Here is a 21688-nt window from a genome sequence, read left to right as displayed (position 1 = left end):
AAAAACAAGAACAACAACAACAACAACAAAAACTACCCAAAACTCAGGCCCCCAACAGAACTAGAAAACAAACTTCAAATTATCTGCAAATAGAAAAATAAATACAAATCCCAGTAAGCTATCTTTCTGGTTCCTGGCATAATCCTTCAGGAAAAACAAGGGCATTCCAAGAAAAAGTGAAAAACTCCCCAGAAAAGAGAGGAGGTATGCTATCAGCAGACTTCAGATTGATCTAAAATTACCACTAGAAAGAAAAAGTCCACCCTTTGTGTAAAAAGTATTGGAAAAGGATCTTGCAAAAAGAAGCCACTTAAAAATGTCTGTGATTTAAGATGGCAGCCTTCATAATCATCAATTCTGGAAGGAAAAAAAGCCATCCTTTGGACAATGGGTGATGAAGGGAAAAGGAACTAAAGGCAAGAAAGTAAATGGAAGTTATGCAAGAAAAGAGAGAGCCAGAAAATTATACAAAATGCAACCCCACCACCCACCACACATAAAAAAAAAAAAGAAAAGAAACCATACCTTGCTATATTGAAAGTACACAGTGAAACCACAATATGTGTAAACCACCTAAAATCCATAAAGTGAGTAGGCAAAAGCAGACTGTATCTATAAAAAGCTGCTATAACAACCAAAAAAAATAAGAAAATAAGACTACCTTGCCTAATGAACTCTTTCCCAAAAAAGATATTAAGCAGAAGAAAACTGGAATACAATACTTCAACCAAACATCTTGGGATATGAAAATCCACCTTGAGAAAGAAATTCAAAAATCAAAAAAAAGAATGAACAAAAAGAACCTAACAAATAGAAAAAAGGTTTGACTGAACTTAAGAATGAAATGGAGAATGAGACAGCATTATGTCACAAATAAAAAATAAATTATAAGGTACCCAAGAAAGAATAGATTCAAAAGAAAATTTAATAAAAGGCATTGAAGAAAGGGTCACAAACCAATAGAAAACAGTCAAAGAAGAAACAACATACATATGTAATAGGAAAAAACAATGGAATATTTAAAAGTATAATCCAAGAAAACTTTCTCGAAATAAAAGAAGACATTAACCTATGTATTAAAAGGATTTACCATATTCCTGGGAGAAGTGACCTAGAATGATCAACTCTAAAATATATTCTGCAAGAACTATCAAGACTTCAAAGATGAAAGATCCTTGAGGCCTCCAAACAAAAATACCACATAACTTACAAAGGAAAAAAATATTATGGTGGCAGATTATTCAACAATATACAAAGCCAGGCAACAGTAAGCTCTAAAAAAAAGAAAAAAAAAAACAAACTTGCTAGGCATGGTGGCTCACACCTGTAATCCAAACACTTTGGGAAGCCAAGGTGGAAGGATCGCTTGAGGCTAGGAACTCAAGACTAGCCTAGGCAACACAGCAAGATCTTGTCTCTACAAAAAATTTCTAAAAATTAGCCAGGTGTAGTGTCACACACCTAGCTACACAGGAGGTTGAGGTGGGAGGATGGCTTGAGCCCAAGAGTTCAAGGTTACACTGAGCTACAATCAGGCCACTGAACTCCTCTTATCTGGGTGGCAGAGTGAGATCCTGTCTCTATTAAAACAAAAACAAAAATCCTCAAGAAAAAAAAGTTTGAGACAAAGATTTTATATCTAATTATCAAATTCAAGGCTACAAACATGCATGAACTCAGGGAATTCTATACTCAGGAGGCCCTCTTGAGGAGTCTACAAGAAAATGAACTTTATCCAACCAAAGTTTACTGGGGAAATATTAGCAAAAAGACTAATGGTAAGCATTTAATATATTTAGTTAAAGATTTAGGTCTAGAACAAACATAAAGACCAAAGTGAAAATCTAATCATATGATATGTCATATGTTATGTATTATATGCATTGTAAAAGTAGTCAAAAATGTGACTAAATATTAGAAGGAGAAGTGAAAAGGATAGAGGAAAGGGGAATAAGCTCATGCTTACTGCGAAAGCAATTGGTGAGAATTAAAGGATATCATTAAAAAACTACCAAATGAGATAGTAAAAGAATAAATAAAGGCCGAGGCAGGCGGATCGTTTGAGCTCAGGAGTTTAAGACCAGCCTGAGCACGAGCAAGATCCCGTCTCTACTAAAAATAGAAAGAAATTACCTGGACAATTAAAAATATATAGAAAAAATTAGCCGGGCATGATGGTGCATGCCTGTAGTCCCAGCTACTCGGGAGGCTGAGGCAGTAGGATTTCTGGAGCCCAGGAGTTTGAGGTTGCTGTGAGCTAGGCTGACACCATGGCACTATAGCCTGGGCAACAGAGTCGGGAGGCAGAGGAGGAGGGGGGGGGAGGGGGAGGAAGATTTTATGTTTCATTCTTCGACACAAAGGGCTAATCAATCTTCTCCCTCTCTCTCACATACCACCACCATCATGCATCATCATCTCCATCACAATAATTTTTTTTCTAACATTTCATTCTTCAAAAGGTCGCTTTAAGTGGTCCCTTTTGAGTACCTTCTGTCCTCTTTGAGGGTAAGCAGACAATGTAGAGGGAAAGATGAAAAATACATGAAAAAGAGAGAAGATGATTTTTAGAGCAAAGCCTTAGAGGAAAGATAAACCAATGTATGATTAATGAGAGTTATGTTTTTAATAAACAAAACAGAAAAGAAATAATTTTATCTGATATATTCAGCTAAGGGAGGAAAAAAGCTTAATTAGGATCTTTGGCATAGAGTGCAATATGTCGGATGGACCACAAGATGGAGGCAACAGACACCTTGATGGCAACAAAGATAAAAGTAAAGAAATAGCCTCAAGAGTTAAAACGATAAACTAATTTTTTTTAAATTAGATATATTTCCAGGTCATTTTATTAAAAAGGAAATTTATTCCAACAATCAAATAGTGAAGTCTGACATATAGTTCTTAAGATATTATTTCTCCACCAAACCCCATTCAATTGTGAAATCTCAAAAGCAAGCAATGTCAACTCATTTTTACAACTCTTGCAGAGTAATTTACACTTAGAAAGTGTTTAAATAGCACCAGAAAGAAATTACCGAACTGAGTAGTACTATGAAAAGTGAGAGGGATAAAAAAGAAAGCAATAGTTTCATCTGATTTACAACGATGCAGAGAAACTGGGTTATATGCAAATATGATAATATACACATTGAGTTTCATCAATAAGTGATCTTGACAAATCAAAACGAGATATATTATTTTTCCTCATTTATTATATTATTCCACAAATACAGTGAATCATGAAAAGTGCTAAGAATAGTGTTTAATACACAGTATTTAATAAATACTAATTATCCTTATTTTTGTTATTCACATTACTATTGCTATTCTTAATAAAAAGCAATTATGAAACCCTAAAAGCAAAAGAGGACAAGTAACTCTTTCCCTTTTATGAAGATCAGAAAATTTAAAATACAACCTCGAGATAACTGAGACAGCAATCTATATAAAAGCTTTATAATTATTTTATATTCAACAAAGTATTTTAAAGTTCAACTTTTTATAGACATCTCTAAATAAAAGACATGTTTTATCTAAAATCATAAAACATTCTAGGATATTCTATCAATTTGATGAGTTCCATAGTAATGATTACATTATGTGATCTCTGCCAACTCAAGACAGAATGTTACTATTGAAAAAATTATATGTATGATTTTTAAATTTTTTGGTGAGTTCTTCAAAATATAATTGCCAGTTACATCATTGTGTATTATTGACCAAGAGTAATCCCTATTGTCATTTTAAAATTTTCATCTTAAAAGTTAACAGTTTATAAGATAGTAGTGCAGGGTTTGTTTGGAGGAAAATAATACATCCAATTATTTTAGAGAAAAGAGTATTCCAAATCAGTTCAAAGAAGAAATTTTTAATCAGTAGTCAATCTGTAATTTTTTAAACAATTCTGCCACCTGCTGGAAAAATCTGAAATATCTTCCTTATTCCCAAATGCTCAAGAATAGATATCACATTCAAAAGAGGTATATATCATGGTCTTCTAAGTACTTAGTAAAAAAAAAAAAAAAAGAAAGACACTTTATTTATAATTCTGACCATTTGATTTGTTCTGATTCTTAATAATTACTTGAGTACTAATTCATTATAATTTTTAGTATACTTAAATATTAAACACAAATAGGTTGAGATGACATAATTTAAAACAATGTAGCTCTACAATTACATATAACAGTAAATGATACAAGTTTTGATATAGTCATGCTGAAAGGAAAAAATAAGGCTGGGTATCTTCACAAAAGTTTGATGCTGGCAATGAAATTATATTTGGAAGGACATTGTTTAAGCCAAGACCAAATATGAATCATGCTAGAAGAGTTATAACATAATGAAAAGATACTCTTATTTCTAATGAGAATATTTTAGGTGGTGAAGAATAATGTGGTTAATTTATCATAATAAAAAGAAAAGTACATCTTAATCATCTGTTTTAAGATTTTGTAAAACTACTTAATCCTTTCCTATGGTTTTTTATCTTTTGTTTTGTTTTTATAATTCTGGGTCCATAAATATTTTAATTCATTCAAGAGCTGCTTTTTCAGCAGCTAGCTGATGCCCAGGCACATGTATATGAAGCTCATTTAAGTATTCAGAAATGAAACAGTCACCTCATGCCTAAAATAAGGATAATAATCCCTACCTGGTTGTTGTAAAGATATGAAGTAATCAGAGTTACAACTCGATGAATAGTAACTATCGTTAATTTAAGCATTACTAAAAAGATTGGAAGCTCTGGGCAGCTAAGAACAAAGTTAATGAAAAAAATGTGTTTCTACTTTGTATTACACATTAAATATGTAAACTTCAGGTTAAAATATCCAATGATTCATGTTTACCTCCAGTATATCTCAAAATTCTATTGAATTTATTAAATATATAAGTGGAGAGATAGCTATGCTAGAAAACAGGTAAAGGTACCATCAAAAGGTTAGAAACTAAGGCCAATAGTTCTGAAATACATAAAACGAATATGTGTTGCTTAGAGCAGTAATCAATAAATATTTGTCATATGAGAAAATTAATGAATTGTACAGAATGAGATGGAAAGCAAACTCAGCAGTACTGACTGGCCTGTGAAACAGCACAGGCAGACAAGCCAGCCTGAAAAGAATCAATGAGTTTGCCAAAAAAAAAAAAACGTCCTGAGAAAACCCTAGGCTTAGAGCAATAGGGCTGCCAGCAAAGGGCAAATGATAAGCGTCAAATCCAAGTAATTTGAAAATACCACCAATGCTCCCACAGGAAGTCCTGGTTATCACCAATGTTAACAAGTTGTAAAATGTCACAAAATAAGGTTTTTAAAAGCCTCAAACAATAGCATGTGCTCAGTGTCTCAATGAGCCTCTTTCCTATTTCTCACAGGTAACTAAAACTTTGACCTGATAATGACATTCTTAAAATTCCCATTTGCAGGGGTGAAAGTGAAGGCACCCTGAATACTGAGTACAGTTTTCCCACAGTAATTCTACCAGAGCTCTTTGGGAAGCTTTGCTAAATTCATTTATCAGATCTGAAACAAGGCAAGAATGCGGCACTCATACCACTTCTGTTCAACATTGTAATAAAAACCCTAGCCAGAGAAATTAGGCAAGAAAAAGAAATAAAAGGCATCCAAATCAGAAAGAAAGAAGTAAAATTATCTGTTTGCAGATAACATGATCTTATAGATAGAAAACCCTCCCAAAGCCTCTACAAAATAACCTTAATCAAAGAGGTGAAAGATTTGTACACTGAAAATTATAAAACACCGATGAAAGAAATTAAAACTGAAACAAATAAATGGAAAGACATCTGTATTCATGGACTAAAAGAACTAATATTGTAAAAATGTCCATAATACCCAAAACAATCTCTGGATTCAGTGCAATGTCTATCAAAATTCCAATGACATTTTTTACAGAAATAGAAAAAACAATCCTAAAATTCATATGGAACCACAAAAAGACCCCAAATAGGCAAAGCAATGTTGAGCAAGAACAAAGCTGGAGGCACCACACTCCCTGATTTCAACATAAATTACAAAGCCACAGTAATCAAAACAGCATGGTACCAGCATAAAACCAGACATATAGACCAAAGGAAAAGAATACAGAGCCTAGCAGTAATCCACATATGGTCAACTAATTTTTGACAAGAGATGCCAAGAACATACTATGGAGAGAGGACAGTCTCTTCAATAAATGGTATTGGGAAAATTGGATATCCACATGCAGAAGAATGAAATTGGACCCTTTTCTCATACCATATACAAAAATTAACTCAAAATGAATTAAAAACTTAAATGTAAGAACCTGAAACCATAAAACTCTTAGAAGAAAACAGAGGGAAAAACCTTCTTGAGACTGGCTTTAGCAATGATTTCTTGGATATGACACCAAAAGCATAGGCAACAAAAGCAAAAGTAGACAAGTGGGATTACATCAAACTTAAAAGCTTCTGCAAAGCAAAGGAAGTTATCAGCAAAATGAAAAGGCAACCTAGGAGAAAATATTTGCAAACCATATATATGGTGAAGAATTAATATCCAAAATACATAAGTAACTCCCATGACTTAATAGCAAAAACAAAAAAAAAAACACCCCAAATAACCTGATTTTTAAAAGGGCAAAGGAACTGAATAAACATTTCTCCAAAGAAGACATACAAATGGCCAACAGGTATATGTGAAGGCGCTCAATGTCACAAATCATTAGGGAAATCAGATTAAAACCACAATGAAATATCACCTTATACCTCTTAGGATGGCTACTACAAAAAAAATAAAATAAAAAAGACAACAAGTGTTGGAAATGTAGAGAAAAGGGAACCCTTGCACACTGTTGGGAATGTAAACTGGTACAGCCATCATGAAAAACTGTACAAAGGCTTCTCAAAAAATTAAAATATAACTACCGAATGATCCAGTAATCCTAGTTATAAGTATATAGCCAAAGGAATTGAAATCAGGATCTCAAAGAGACATCTGCACTCCCATGTTCACTGCAGCATTATTCACAACAGCCAATATATGAAAGCAACTTAAACATCCATAGATGGATGAATAAATATGGTACATATACACCGTAAAATATTCAGCCTTAAAAAAGGAAATCTTGTCATTTGTGACAACATGGATAAATCCAGAGGACATTATACTAAGTAAAATCAGCCAGACACAGAAGGACAAATGCTGCATGATACCACTTATTCAATGAATCTAAAATAGTCAAACTCATAGAAGCAGAGTACAATGGTGTTTGCCAGTGGCTGCAGGAAGAGGGAAATTAAATGGTATTAGTCAAAGAATACAGAGTTTCTGTTAAACAAGATGAAAAAGTCCTAGAGATCTAATGTACAGCATAGTGCTTAGAGTTAACAACACTGTATTGTATACTTAAAAATTTGACAAGAGGATAGATCTTAAGTGTTCTTATCATACACATGCACACAAAAATAATAATAAATAAGAAGATGGAAGAAAACTTTTGGAGTGATGGATATTTATGGGACAGACTGTGGTGACAGTTTCCTGGGTACATACTTATCTACAAACTCAAGTTGTACACATTAAGTAAGTACAGCTTTTTGTATATCAATCATACCTCAATCAAGTAGTTTTTGAAAAAGAACAAAATGAAAAAAATGTGAGAATGTAAGATGTTCTAATAAAATGTTGAATTTGAACAAGGGGTTTATTTCATAATTATTAAGATATGAACAGTTTCAAAAATCACTGCTAGTTGCCTAGTGCAAACAACTCACTATGTAAAAAAGGTTATATAGTTTTAAAAAATATATTCCAAAAATAAACCTACAACATTTAATAAATTATTTGTCCTGGATCCTAAAACAAGACATCACTAATACCTAATGTCCACTGCTATCCCTGCCTTGCCCCCAAACCAATCTGGGTTTAGGGGCACCAAATGAAGCTCAATACTATGAAAAGTAACAGACTAGATGCAATTCTTAAATAGCTGCATGCTATTCATTCTAAAACTTAAGTTCTAATGTTATTATTTTTCTTTAATGCCATTTTTCTTTCCATTTCCATCACTACAGTCCAATAGAATCTCTTTCTAGAATTGCTGGCACATTAAATCCAAAAACACTGGCATGTAATAGTACATTTTATTTCCTTTCCTCTCCCCTCTAGCTCATCTTCATAGGACTCTCTAATAGCTCTAATCATGGCACAAACTTCCCTGTTGAAAAGCTTTCCATAACTACCCACTATCTACAGTATAAACTTCAAACCTATAGTGTTCAAGACCTTTTATAATCTAACTTTGTCTATTCCTCAGTAAAACAGTTTTTTCTTCTACTCTGAAGTCAACCCACATGGGACTATCTTCCAATTTCTGGCATTTCCTATCCTTCTTAGCCCTGCCCAGGAGTACTCTTCCACTGCTCTTCCTGAAATCATATTTATTCTTCAAGGTATTAATCAAATGTTTCCAGCTACCTATCTTCCTAAATTCTCCCAGTTAGAATTAAAAACAAAGCACCCTGTTCTTTTTCTAGCATATCTCTTAACAGGCTGAAAGTTGTTTCTTATAAAAAGCTGAACATCTACCCTTTGATCCACATTTTCAGTTAAAGGACTAGACAGATGAGTCTAACCCTTTTCTATATAACAATCTTTCAAATTCCTGAATCTCCTCCTAAATTTTCTCTTCACAGGGTAAATTTCCTCAAAATTCACAGCTAATATTTATATATATATTTTTTTTTTCTAGGAATTTTCATCAACAAAACTACCCATCTAGACACTCTAGATTTTCAACCATCTTTCAAATGTAGCGTCCATAACCCAACAGGATACTCTAAATGAGTGTTTTGCCAACTTTTGCACACCATTCACATACACACACATGCCAAATTTGGACATTCTACATTGTCCATCAGCAAATTAACAACTCAAAAAGTTCTTCAGTTAAAATAAACTTGTTAGTTTTAACTGGGTGCAGACGTTTAATGTTTAATCAATGTGCAAAAGGAGGTGAAAATGATAACACAAAGTTCAAAGAGGTTCAGAATCAGGTCTATAAATATAAGAATTTATCTTAGAAAGGAAGAGAGCTACCTTTTGAAAAACAAGATAAATGGAATCAGATGGATAAACACTCAGATATTATAAATAAGAAGCATACAATAACAAAGGTATATTATATGCAAACTTTATTTGAGGAATCTTTTACTAAATAATCTACCTCAGAACAAAGTTTCAACAAAAAAATATGCTGATTAATAACACTTTGTTAATAAAAATCCCAACTACATGCTATAGTCATAATCTTTTTCTCTTTAAATGCCAATATGATTTTTTGAAAAAAGTTAAAATTTCAACAATCAATCCTAAACTTAAATTCATATGACTAGACAATACTTAAGAGATTTATTAAATATTTTGAACTACATAACAGTACCTTTTCTCTCATAAAATATTATTCTATGTGGAAAATGTAGTTCTTTGATGACTGGTACCACACTAATTAACTGAATTAAAAGAAAAAGTACTAGAGGATGGACACGTTTGAACCTCTGACTGGGGTGGGGGGTAAGGGCAATATACGCAACCTAAACTTTTGTACCCCCACAATATGCTGAAATAAGAATTTTAAAAAAAGCAAAAAAAATAAAAAGTAATTTTCTTTAAAAAGTTCTTAAATATTCTTTTCATTGATAGTGTTAAATGCTCAAAAATATATGCAATTCAAAGAAAATTCAGGAAGACTTCTAAAAAACACCTTTTATATTGAGGAAATAGGAAAGTTAGATGACTCATGTTAGGAGAACTTGCTTTAAAACAAACTAAAGACATTTTTCCCTAGATTTATAGTGGAATGCTTAGAAAATGTGTAACAGTATTTACAGAACACATGTCTGCGCCTCTGGGTTCAATTATCTAGGGACCAAGGCACTCAGAGACATTAGACAGCAACATAGAGACTAATTTCTCCTACATCATCAATAAAGGCCTTATTTTCTCACAACCAAGAGTACATAAATTCAAAATATCAAATCAATCGTAGTATAAATTGGGCATAAGCACTTTGGAAAACAATTTGGTATTATAATAAAGTTAAAAATAAACATATCCTTGACATACAAATTCCATATTCAGGTTTGTCCTAAACACGTGAAGATACAACTCTTTTCTTTGCTAATACTAGCAGTGTTTCTATGAACATTCATGTGTAAGTCTTTTAGTGGCCAGATTTATAGCAGCACTATTAGTAACAGCAAAAATCAGGAGAAAAATCCCTTGTGAACAGTAGTGAGAATAAATAAATTGTGGCATATTTATATAGTGGAATATCATACAGCAATAAAAATGAATTACAATTACAACATGAATGAATCTTAAGAATAGTAAGCAGGGGGTAAAAAAGCAAATCTCAAGAATATATACACTATGATTCCATTTACAAAAGTTCAAGAATATGCATAACTAAAATCATTCAGGGATAAAAATATGCGTCAGAACTACAAAGAAAAGAGAATGATAAACATAAGATTCATGATGATTACCTCTGAACAGAGAGGGAAAGGTATAGGATAAGAAGGGATACACAGTGGATCTCAAAAACAGTGATTATGTTTTTTCCTAAACTGTGGTAGTAATATAAGGATTCATTATACTATGATTCTTCACACTTTACATATGTTATATAAATATTCCTTGGTAATTCCTTAATATTTAATAGGAACAATTTTTAAAAGACAAAATTAGCAGATGAAAGGAACAAGTGATATTTTCAGAGACCTAAAATTTTCCCAAGTCTAGTACACAGTACATATGTTAGCAAGTCTCATACTGCAAGGAACAATTATACTCAAGTTACCTCAGGTAATCAGGGAATAATATAAGGATACAAGAAGAAAGGATGGCAGACTCAACAGCTGCAAACCTAACAGAGAACTGGAATGTGATTCAGTGATTCAACAATACCTACTGTGGTCTAACAGGAACCCTTTGACATGTTGTCACTCTAACTCCTTGAAAATGGACATCTATTGCTCCCTAATCATTCTCATATTACCCTCCATCTACATAATGTATCTATGAGTTAAAATTCCAACAGAAATGATCTATGTTCGGCCTGTTACCAACCAATACAGAATAACTATATATTGGACAGAATTCTCATGCCCAGCCACATCATAGGTTTTTAGCTATCTTACAGCTAATGACTTAGTACCAGAGATTTGGATATGGCTATCACAGTGATTTGTAAAGCTAGAACTACTTCCAGCTACATTCTCTAAAAGGCACAGCCAACACTCAAAGCACCATAGACAATTCTTCAGTAAAACAGTCTTAACTTATAACACTAGAAATAATGATTTAGAATAACGACTCTTACGTTTGTGTGTGTGTGTGTATTCCTCATTTTCAAGGAAAGGATAAATCCCTTTGGTTGCTTTCATACGGTACACACGAAGTATGTGTGACTATCCCATAATTTTATCCCTACTAAATCTGAAAAAAGTTACTATCAAAGCCGAAACATTTTTATATAATGTAATAATGCATTTTAAAGAATATATTCATAAATACATTAAAGCATACCATTAGGTTACATTAAAAACAATTACCTAGTCCTAGCTACTGAGGAGGCTGAGGCAGGAGGATTGCTTGAGCCCAGTAGTTTGAGTTCAGCCTGGGCAACATAGCAAGTCCTCATCTCAGAAAAAAATATGCCAAATCCCACATTATGCATATATTGTTGATCAATTCATAGGCTACCTCTTTTAAGCTCACATAGACTCAACTGCTTGCTTTCTTCTAGAATTTATTCACTATGACTGCAGCAGAAACTATATCCAGCAAATGCATCAACCACATAAGGGTAGAATAAAAATCTTTTCAGACATTCAAAAACTCAAAAAATTTACCTGCCTTAAACCCCTTCTCAGGAAGCTACTGAAGCCATGTATGCTACATAATCAAGATGGAATGCATGAAATCCAGGAAATAAGATATCCGGTATAGTAAAGAGGCAAGGGAATCATGGTCTTTGAGTGATGGATTCTTTCAGGTATTGTATGTCTGAAAAGACCTTTATTTGCCTTTGTTTTCACAAGATATTTTGGTTATATACAGAATTACAAGTTGGCAGATTTTTCTCTTTTGGTACTTTAAAGATATTGCTCCAATGTCTACCAGCTTACACTGTTTCTTTTGAAAAAATCTTATCTCATCTTCATCTTTCTTCCTCTGTAAGTCATGTTTCTTTTTCTCTAGCTCTATAAAGATTTTCTCTTTATTAACGGTTTCAAGTAATTTGATAGTAATATGCCTTGGTGGGATTTTTCTACACGTTTCTTTCATTTGGAATTTATTGATGTTTTGGGGTCTGTGTGTTTATAGCTTTCATCAAATTTGGAATATATTTGACCCTTATTTCTTCAAATATTTTTGGTTTCCAAAATGACCTTCCCCCTTTATGGTCTCCAATTACACAGATATTAGGCCACTTGAGAGTCTCCCCACAGCCTGCTAATGATGTTTGTTTAACGATCTCTTTTCCCTCTGTATTTTATTTTGGGTAATTTTTATTGCTATGTTTCAATCATAAATGTGTAAGGACCTAACAATAGGGGCTGAAAATACATGAAGCAAAAACTGATAGAACTGCAAGGAGAAAAACATAAATGCACAATTATGATCAGAGACTGTAACATCCTTTTCTTAATAATTGATAGAACAAGTATATACAATAGTCAGTATTAACCAGCTTGGGCTAACTGACATTTATAGAACATTCAACTCAAAACAGCAAAATATACATTTTTTTCCAAGCACACACAGAACATCTACCAGATCAGACCATACTCTACACCATAAAACAATTTACAATAAATTTAAAATAGCTAAAATCATACAAATACATTCTCTGAGTATAATGTAATTAAGCTAGAAGGCAATAAAAGAAAGATATCTTAAAAATATCCAAGTACTTGGAAATTAAAGAACACACTTCTAAATAACACATGGGTCATAGAAAAAAATTTGTAAAATAGAAAATGTTTTAATTGAATAAAAATTTTTAAAAGATATAAAATTTGTGAAATGTGGCCAAAACAGTGCTTACAGGAAATTTATAGCATTAATAATGTAGACTAAAAAAGAAGAAACAGTTTAAATGATGACCTCCATGTTTACCTTGAGAAACTATAAAAATAAGAACAAAGCCAAATGAAAGCAGAGGAAAACAATAAAGATGGAAACAGAAAGCAATAAAATCGAAACAATTGAAAAAAACTTACAGAGAATTATCAGTGAAACACAAAGCTAACTCTCTAAAAAGATCAATAAAATTAACAAACTGCTCATCAGATGGACCAGGAAAAAGAGAGTGGCCACAAATTACCAATTTCAGAAATGAAAGAGAATTTACCACTACAAATCTACAAACATTAGATAATGAAGAGATATTATGAACAACTTTAGACTGTAAGTTCAACATGTTAGATTAAAAGGGGCGAACTCCTCAAAAGACACAAACTACCAAAGCTCACTCACGACAAAATACTCTGAGTAGTAGTCTTATATCTGTTAAAGATATTGAATGTGTAGTTAAAAAACCTTCCAACAAAGAAAACTTCAGGACCAGATGGCTTCACAGGCAATTTATAATAAACATTTGAAAAAGAAGTAATACAAATTCTTCACAAAGTCTCCTAGAAAATGCAAGAGAAGGGAATACAATCCAAATCACTCCTTGAGACCAGCATTACCCTTATAACAAACCCAGAAAAAGATATTACAAGGAAACTAGAGATCAAGATCCTCAAAGACAAAAAACAAAATTCCTCAACAAAATGTTAGTATATCAAATCTAGTAATATATGAAAAGGATAATGCATCATGATCAATTGGAATTTATCCCACAAATACAACATTCAAAACATTCAACAATAAACCAAGGCCAAATCAGTTGAAAATTTATGTCCACTCAAAAAACTACACATGAATATCAATAGCAGCTTTATTCATAATTGCCAAAACTTGGATGCAACCAAGATGTCCTTCAATAGGCAAACAGATAAACAAACAATGGTTCTAACCATAGAAAAGGAATATTACTTAGCAATAAAAAGAAATGAGCTATTATGCCACAAAAAGACAGGGAGAAAACTTAAATGCATATTACTAAATGAAAGAAGCCAATCTGAAAAGGTTACATAAGGCATGATTCCAACTATACAACATTCTGGAAAAGGCATAACTGTGAACACAGTAAATAAAATCAGTGGTCACTAGGGGTTTGGTGGGAAGTAGGGAAGCAGGAGGGGAGAGAACACAAATGCAAGATATTAATAATGGGAGAAACTGCAGTAGGTGCAGGGAGAGGGAGTATCTGGGTGGTTTCCACTCAATTTCTCTGTAAACCCAAAACTGCTCTAAAAAATAAAATCTATTAGTTTTTAAAAAGTCAATAAATACAATTAATTTACCACATGAGCATCTCAACAGAAGGAAAAAAGGCAAGTGAGCATTTGACAAAATTCAACATCCATTCATGAAAAGAAAAAGACTCTCAGCAAACTAGGAATAGTAGGAAACTTTGTTAATCTTAAAAGGGTATCTAAAAAATTACAACTAACATCACACTTAACAAAGAAAGACCAAATGTTTTCCTCCTAAAATAGGGAACAAGGCAAAAGTATCTACTCTCACCAATCTTATTCAACATTATACTGGAGATGTCATCTAGTGCAATCAGGCAATAGAAAGAAATAAAAGGCAAATAAGTTAGAAAGGAAAAAACAAAACTGTCTCTAGTCACAGTTGACAAAATTACCTACAAAGAACGTCCAAAGGATCTGCAAAAGGCTTCATGAATTAACAAGTAAAATAGGTTGTAGAATACATGGTCAACATAGAAAAATCAATTGTATTTCTATATATTAGTAATGAAGAACTGGAAATTAAGATTTTTTAAAAGCGTCATTTATAATAATACCACACAACATAATATACTTCAGAATAAATTTAACAAAACACATGCATGATTGCTATTCTGAAAACCACAAACCATTGATAAAAGAAATCAACGAACCAAGTAAAAGGTCTCCAAAAATTAACTCAAATTGACATTAAATCCCATTGTCTTAAATGCTACATTATCCTGTTTGTCTCTCTTGAGTAGCAAAAATGTCTTGTGAGCCTTAGGTAGATATTGTTAGTTTCATTTTACAGAGTAAGATAGAGTACTCATACTCCTGGGTATGTACTCATAGAAAATGAAAACTTATGTTCACAAAAAACCCATATGTGAATTTTTCCTGCAGCTCTATTCATAATCACCAAAAACTAGAAGTAACTCAAATGTCCTTCAGATGGGTAAATGGACAAACTGTGGTGTAACCATAACATGGAATACTAGCCAGCAGTAAAAAGGAACTATTGATACCTGAAATGAATCTCAAAGGCATTATGCTCAATGAAAGAAGCCAGTTTCAAAAGGTTACATAGGGTATGACTCTACGTGTGTAACATTCTTAAAAAGACAAAACTATAATGACAGAGAACAAATCAGCGGTTGCTGGGGTTAGGAATGGGGAAGGAGTATGACTACAAAGAGTTAGCATGAAGGAATTATTTTAGGGTAATAAAACTGTTCTGTATCCTGCTTTTGGTGGTAGTTACATTAATCTTTTACATATGTTAAAATGTGTAGAACCGTACACCAATTTAACAAGTTAATTTTACTGGGCCAGGCACAGTGGCTCACGCCTGAAATACCAGAACGTTGGGAGGCCGAGGTGGGAGGGTTGCTTGAGCCTAGAGCTTGAGGTTACAGTGAGCTGTGATCACATCACTGCATTCCACCCTAGGCAACAGTAAGAGCTTGTCTCTAAAAAAACAACAACAACAAAAAAATATTTTAAAGTTCATTTTACTGTATTTTAATTTAAAAATAAAATCTAAAAAAACAAATTACTAATAGCCAAAAAAAAAAGAAAAAACCCAAAAGGAAAAAAATGAGATACCACTACACACCTAACTAGAATGGCTAAAATTAAAAAGACTGACCATACCAAGTGGTAATGAGGATCTGGAACAACTGGAACCCTCACACACTGCTGGTGGGAACATAAAATGGTGTGGCCACTTTGGCAGTTTTTTAAAAAGTTAAACATATACTTATAAGTTAACCCAGCTATTCCATTTCTATATATTCAATCAAGAGAAATGAAAGCATATGCCCATACAAAGACATATACATGAATCTTCATAATTATTTTGTAACAGTCAAAAATTGAAAAAAAAATCTATGAACAGATGAATAAACAAATTATAGTATATCCATACAATGGAGTATTACTCAGCAAAAAAAGGGATAAACTACTGGTATACACAAAAACACAAATGAATCTCAAAGAATTATGCTGAATGAAGAACCCAGAAAAAAAACCACACATGCTATAATGCTTTCATTTATATAGTATTCTAAAAAAATTGCAAACTAATCTATAGTGTCAGAAATCAGATGAGTGGTTTTTTAGGGACTGGAAATAGAAGCAGCACAAGGCGGGTTTAGAAAAGGGCATAAGAACATTTTTGTGGATGATGGATATGTTGATTATTTTGATTGTGTTGATGATTTCACAGATGTATACATATGTCAAAGGTTATCAAATTATACATTTTAAACATTGACAATTTTTTGTATGTCAATTATATCTCAAGAAAACTCTCAAAAATGCCTTTAAATTATGTAAGAGAATATTCAAATAAATGAATGCCTGAGAATATGTAAAAATAAATATACTCATGTTATTGGGGGATAGACATGTTTTTATTAATTTAAACTTTTAATGATATATTTCCATTGAAATAAATGATACAAAAATTGATATAAATCTATTTTTTAATGGAAAAAAGGTTTAAACAGATACTTCAAAGATCTATAGATGGCAAATAAATACATGAAAAGACTGTCAATGTCCTCAGTCATTAGGAAAATGCAACTTAAAATCACAATGAGATATCACTATACACCTATAACAATGGCCAAAAAACAAAAAATAAACCTGACAATACTAAGTGCTGGTGAGGATGTGAAACAACGAGAACTTTAGTGCATTGCTAGCAGGAATACAAAAATGGCATAGTCACTTTGAAAAACAGTTTAGTAGTTTCTTATAAAGTTAAACATATATTTACCACACAACCCAGCATCCCATTCCCTCATGCAGAGGCTTTCCTCACAATCACCAAAAACTAGAAACAATCTAAATGTCTCTCAGCTAGTGAACAGAGAAACTGGTAAACTCATACAATGAACTACTACTAAGCAATAAAAAGAACTACTGACACATGGATGAATCCCAACCACATTATGCATGTGAAATAAGCCAAACTTAAAAGTCTACATCTAGTATATTTCCAATTATATGATATTCTAGAAAAGACAAAATTATGGGAACATAAAACACATCAGTGGTTGTCAAGGGGTAGGGATGGGGGGAATGAATTATTAAGGGGTTGCAGGAACTCTGGGGGTGATGGAACTATTCTATTACCTTGATTGTGGTGACAGTTACACAACTTTACCCAATTGTCAAACAGCATAAAACTGTACTCCAAAAAGGGTAAATGTTACCGCACGAAAATTGTAGTTCAATTAAAAACTCGATCTTACGTTTTGCATTTTTAATGTTACATCTTATGGAAAAGAAAGATCTTTCCCTCTGCTTACAATCTGTCAATTATAATACTTAACATCATACTAGGTTCTCTGCAGGCTCTGCAATGTAGAAGCTCATTAGCGAAACTAGTCTAAATATTATAAAATAACTTAAAGAAAAGGACTAGGCAAACAAATTTCAGTGATAAATCATAGAATCGTTTTATATGTATGGGAAATGAATAGCGCACAATTTTGGAAACGCCTTAGTGCTTCTTAATATTACGGTTATTATTATCTCTAACTTTCAAGTGAGGGTAATGAGACTTGGGGAGGACAATTACTTTGTCCATGATCCCTGAGCTATTAGATGTCAGAGCTGAGATTCTAATCCACGCCTTTCTTCGTTCAAAGTCTGTCATCTTCTGCATAGCTGTGATCCAACAACACAGAAGAGGTTATGATAGCCGCCAGGTGGTTCAATTTCAACACCTCCTAACTCCCCCATCAACCCGCTCCACTACTTGGTAGAATCCTTCATAGAAACAGCACAATCAGAGCTAGGTTTCTTAAATTGAGCTCAACGGGGTCTTGGAATGCACACTTTTGAGAAAAGAAACAGGGAGCCTTATGGAGATCTCTTTTCCACACTTTCAGGAATGGCTGTACCATTTTGTACTTCTGACAAGTTTTGGTTGTGAGAAGGGTGACACATGGGGCCAGCGCCAGGACCAAGGTGCCCCCAAAAAAGGTAAACACCAAGAAATTGGAAAGCCAAGGTGCTCAAGTTACACTTCTTCAATTACACCCCTCAGCTCTGGGTCACAAGTAGGACACAGACGCATGAAAACGCACTTCCCTGTCACTCCCGGGCCTCTCTGGTAAAAGATCTTCGTGAACTTCTCCCCGTCTACTTCGCCTAATGGCCCGAACTAAGCCGAGGCGTCCTCCGCCGGCGTGGCTGAGAGAACAGGGGTGTGCGCCTTGCCTGGCCCGCGCGGGCCGCCCCGGGCACACCGAGTCGCGGGTACAGCGGGAACGGGCCAGGCCTGGCAGGGCTCCGACTGCAGAGTGAAGGGGGCGGGCGGGGCAAACGAACTCGGAATATCCCCTCTGGTGACACCCTGAGTGTCGCAGGATGCGTTACTTAACGAGACACTCTTACTTCTCCCTCATTTACTGACCACGCAACCGCTGCCCTCGCTCTCACCTCACCTCTCCAGTTCTTGTACTCCGGGATATAGTAGTATTTGTTCCCCAGTTGGTCTGTGCCCACGTGCTCCTTCACTTCTTTTGACAGCGCTCTCCACAAGGCGCGGAACAAACCCTGAGACCACCCCATACCGTCCGCCAGTCTCCCAGCGCCAGTCGCGAACTGCTCCGCCGCAGAGGGAGGAACACTCCAGGCGCCGACTCAGCCCACGGCTCCAAGGAATCCGGCCCGCCTCTGTTCTCGCGCCCTTCCAGTAACAGCGCTCTCCATTGGTCGTATGTATCACCGTTGGCCAATGGGAGACGCTGCTGTTACAGCCCCGCCTCTGAGCTCTATCATGGCGGCGTCCAGCGCTCAAGAGGGTGTGAAGGAACGCGATGCTGGGGTTTTTGTCCGCGCGGCAAGCGGGTTTGGAGGACCCTCTTTGCCTCCGGAGAGCGGAGTCCACACGGAGGTAAAGAAAACCTTACTTTTTTCTCTAACAAGCCTGTTAGAATTTGGACCAGTGTTTGTAAGCCTTGCCCCACACTTTCTCGTCTCACTTTCGTTCCACCAAATTCGTGTCTGCTCTCTCTTCTGCTGTGTGGCTTGCTAAAATACAATACCTTTTATATGCTGCTAACTTGTAGGCGGGTGAGTGCGCCCGGGGGCCCGGGTGAAGGCACTATAAACATAAATGAGGTTACTTTTTCGTTTTACTGTATTCCTTCTCCTTCATATTAAGTTCCCCAAAGGAATAACTGTCCTCCAAGGATTCGTTCATTCATTCAGTCAGCACATTTAGTGAGTTCCTACTGTGTGCCAGGAAGTATGTTAAGAGTAAGACATAGGCCAGGAATTGTGCAAAGTTCAGAATGAGTAGAGGGGAAGATTGGGGTTCGGGACCGTTGACAAGAGATGAAGTTGGAGAAGTAAACAGAAGCTAGATGTGGAAGAACCTTGTGTGCTTGAGTAAGAGGTAAGAAGATAAGAATAAGGTGACAACTATTGCATTTTGTTTTCCGCTTGCAGAATGGATTGCAGTTAAGAGCAAGAAAGCCAAGTTAGGTTGAAGTCGCAATTAATGAGGAGGATTGAGGAAGCCAGGGTCAGGTTTGATAGAGTTGGCAGATATGATGAAGAGAATTGAAGAAGTTTTGAAAATATCTAAGAAATATGATCAACCAGCCATGAATTGGTTGAATAAGTGAGTGATGAAAAGGGAGAAATGAATAATGATTCCTTGATAAATACGTTGTACAGGAAGTTGAAAGTTGATGATATTCTCTGAGATAGGGTTTTCTAAAGGGGAAGGAAGTTTTACTTTTAATTTTGTCCATGTTGATTGTGAGGAACCTGTAAAGATATTCACTGGAAGACTGAAGGACAGAGTTGCATATGTGAGTTCTACGCTCAGGAAAAATTTAGACATCACATTCCAGCATTCTTTACTTTATGAAATATCTGAGAGTTCCTTTAATGTGAAGTTTTTTTTCCCAGTGTCACTTTCTCTGAGACATCTTCAGCCTTTCATCACAACCACTTTTCCTCATTTATGTCAACAAGTTTACCCTCAATGATTTCCTCAGTCTGCATAACTAGACTTTCTTAAATGGCAGCAGTGTCAACATTCCCACAGTCTGCTATCATTTCTTTAACTCCATTTATGTTCAATTTGAGTTTTACTTTCAGCACTGTTCTTTTCTTTGATTCACTTTCATTTTGTTTGACAATTCCCCCTTTTAGTTTCCTATTTTTATAAAATTTCATCTGGGTTTATCTCAGGGGCACAGAGATAACAGACCTACATGCTTTGTAGTCTGTGTGTGAATTGAATAATAGCTGCACACTGATCAATCGTCTATAGATTTTGAAAGAAGTCATGTGAATTAGTCACTAATTATGAGCCACTTTTATATGTGTAGTGATTTGTGGACTGAAAAGCTGGTAGCAACCTTTGGTTTTTATGCTATTTCTCAGAGTTAAACTATGGTAACCAAAATTTGAACCCTGTTGGTTCGGGTTCTGGTATTATTTAATTAAACCGTGGTAACTGAAATTCATACAAATCAGACTATGCAAAGTAAGGGTAGCTTGCATATTTAAGTTAAAATAAAGTATTTAAGGAGTTTTTAAATTTTTAAATATTTCCCTCGTTTAATCATGTTTTTACTTAACTAAACGACTATACAGTCCCATTTGATTCAAAGGAGATGTCCCCTGTTCTTCCTTGTCAGCAGGTAAGGGCAAAAGCATGAACACTGATAAGCAGTGTTCACAATTAACACTCTTTTTTAATTTTTACAACTCTGTTGAGGTATAATTGACATACAATAAATTGCACATGAAATTACAATATATAATTTGATGAGTTTTGACATACATACACTTTTGACACCAGCACCATAATCAAAAGAACAAACATCCATAACTCTAAAAATGTTGCCATGACCCATTGTAATCCTCCCTCCCTACTCTCTCTGCTTTACTCTCCCTACTCTAAAAACCACTGGTCTGCTTTAAGTCTCTATAGAATAGTTTGCATATTCAGAATTTATATAAATGGAATCATTTCTTGTCTGACTTTGCTCAGCATAATTACAGTATTTTGAAATTTCTCCATGTTATTGCATATATCTTTTTATTGCTGTAGAGTATCCCACTGTGTGGATATACCACAATTTTTTTATCCACTAACTTGTTGATGGACATTCAAATTGTTTCCAGTTATTTGTTATTACATATAAAGCTGCTATGAAAATTCATGCATGAGTCTTTGTAAGTATATATGCTTTTATTTCTTATAGGTTAATACCTAGCAATGGAAACTAGATATATGTTTCAGTTTTTAAGA

At 34.4% G+C, this 21688-nt stretch overlaps 2 protein-coding genes across 5 annotated transcripts in view; one reads left to right on the top strand and one right to left on the bottom strand.

Moving 5' to 3' along the window:
- Positions 1-19090, bottom strand: part of NDUFAF2 (NADH:ubiquinone oxidoreductase complex assembly factor 2) — a 125955-nt gene extending 106865 nt beyond the window's left edge. The window contains exon 1 of the mRNA XM_045565734.1: positions 18858-19090. Coding sequence (XP_045421690.1) covers positions 18858-18984 — 127 coding nt within the window. The 5' untranslated portion in view covers positions 18985-19090. The remainder of the gene's footprint in view (positions 1-18857) is intronic.
- A 72-nt stretch (positions 19091-19162) lies between these two features.
- The window catches only part of ERCC8 (ERCC excision repair 8, CSA ubiquitin ligase complex subunit), a 47139-nt gene continuing 44613 nt past the window's right edge, over positions 19163-21688 (top strand). For 3 of the 4 annotated variants that reach the window (XM_045565849.1, XM_045565847.1, XM_045565848.1), the window contains exon 1: positions 19187-19309. In XM_045565849.1, the coding sequence (XP_045421805.1) occupies positions 19233-19309 (77 nt within the window). In that variant the 5' untranslated portion in view covers positions 19187-19232. Of the gene's footprint in view, positions 19310-21688 lie in introns of all 4 variants that reach the window. The other variant, XM_045565845.1, reaches the window with a different exon arrangement.

Source organism: Lemur catta, chromosome 12 (genome assembly GCF_020740605.2).
Source record: "Lemur catta isolate mLemCat1 chromosome 12, mLemCat1.pri, whole genome shotgun sequence".
Classification (NCBI taxonomy): Eukaryota; Metazoa; Chordata; class Mammalia; order Primates; family Lemuridae; genus Lemur; species Lemur catta.
The sequence above is the reverse complement of the archived record's forward strand: the minus strand, read 5'-3'. Positions and strand labels throughout refer to the sequence as shown.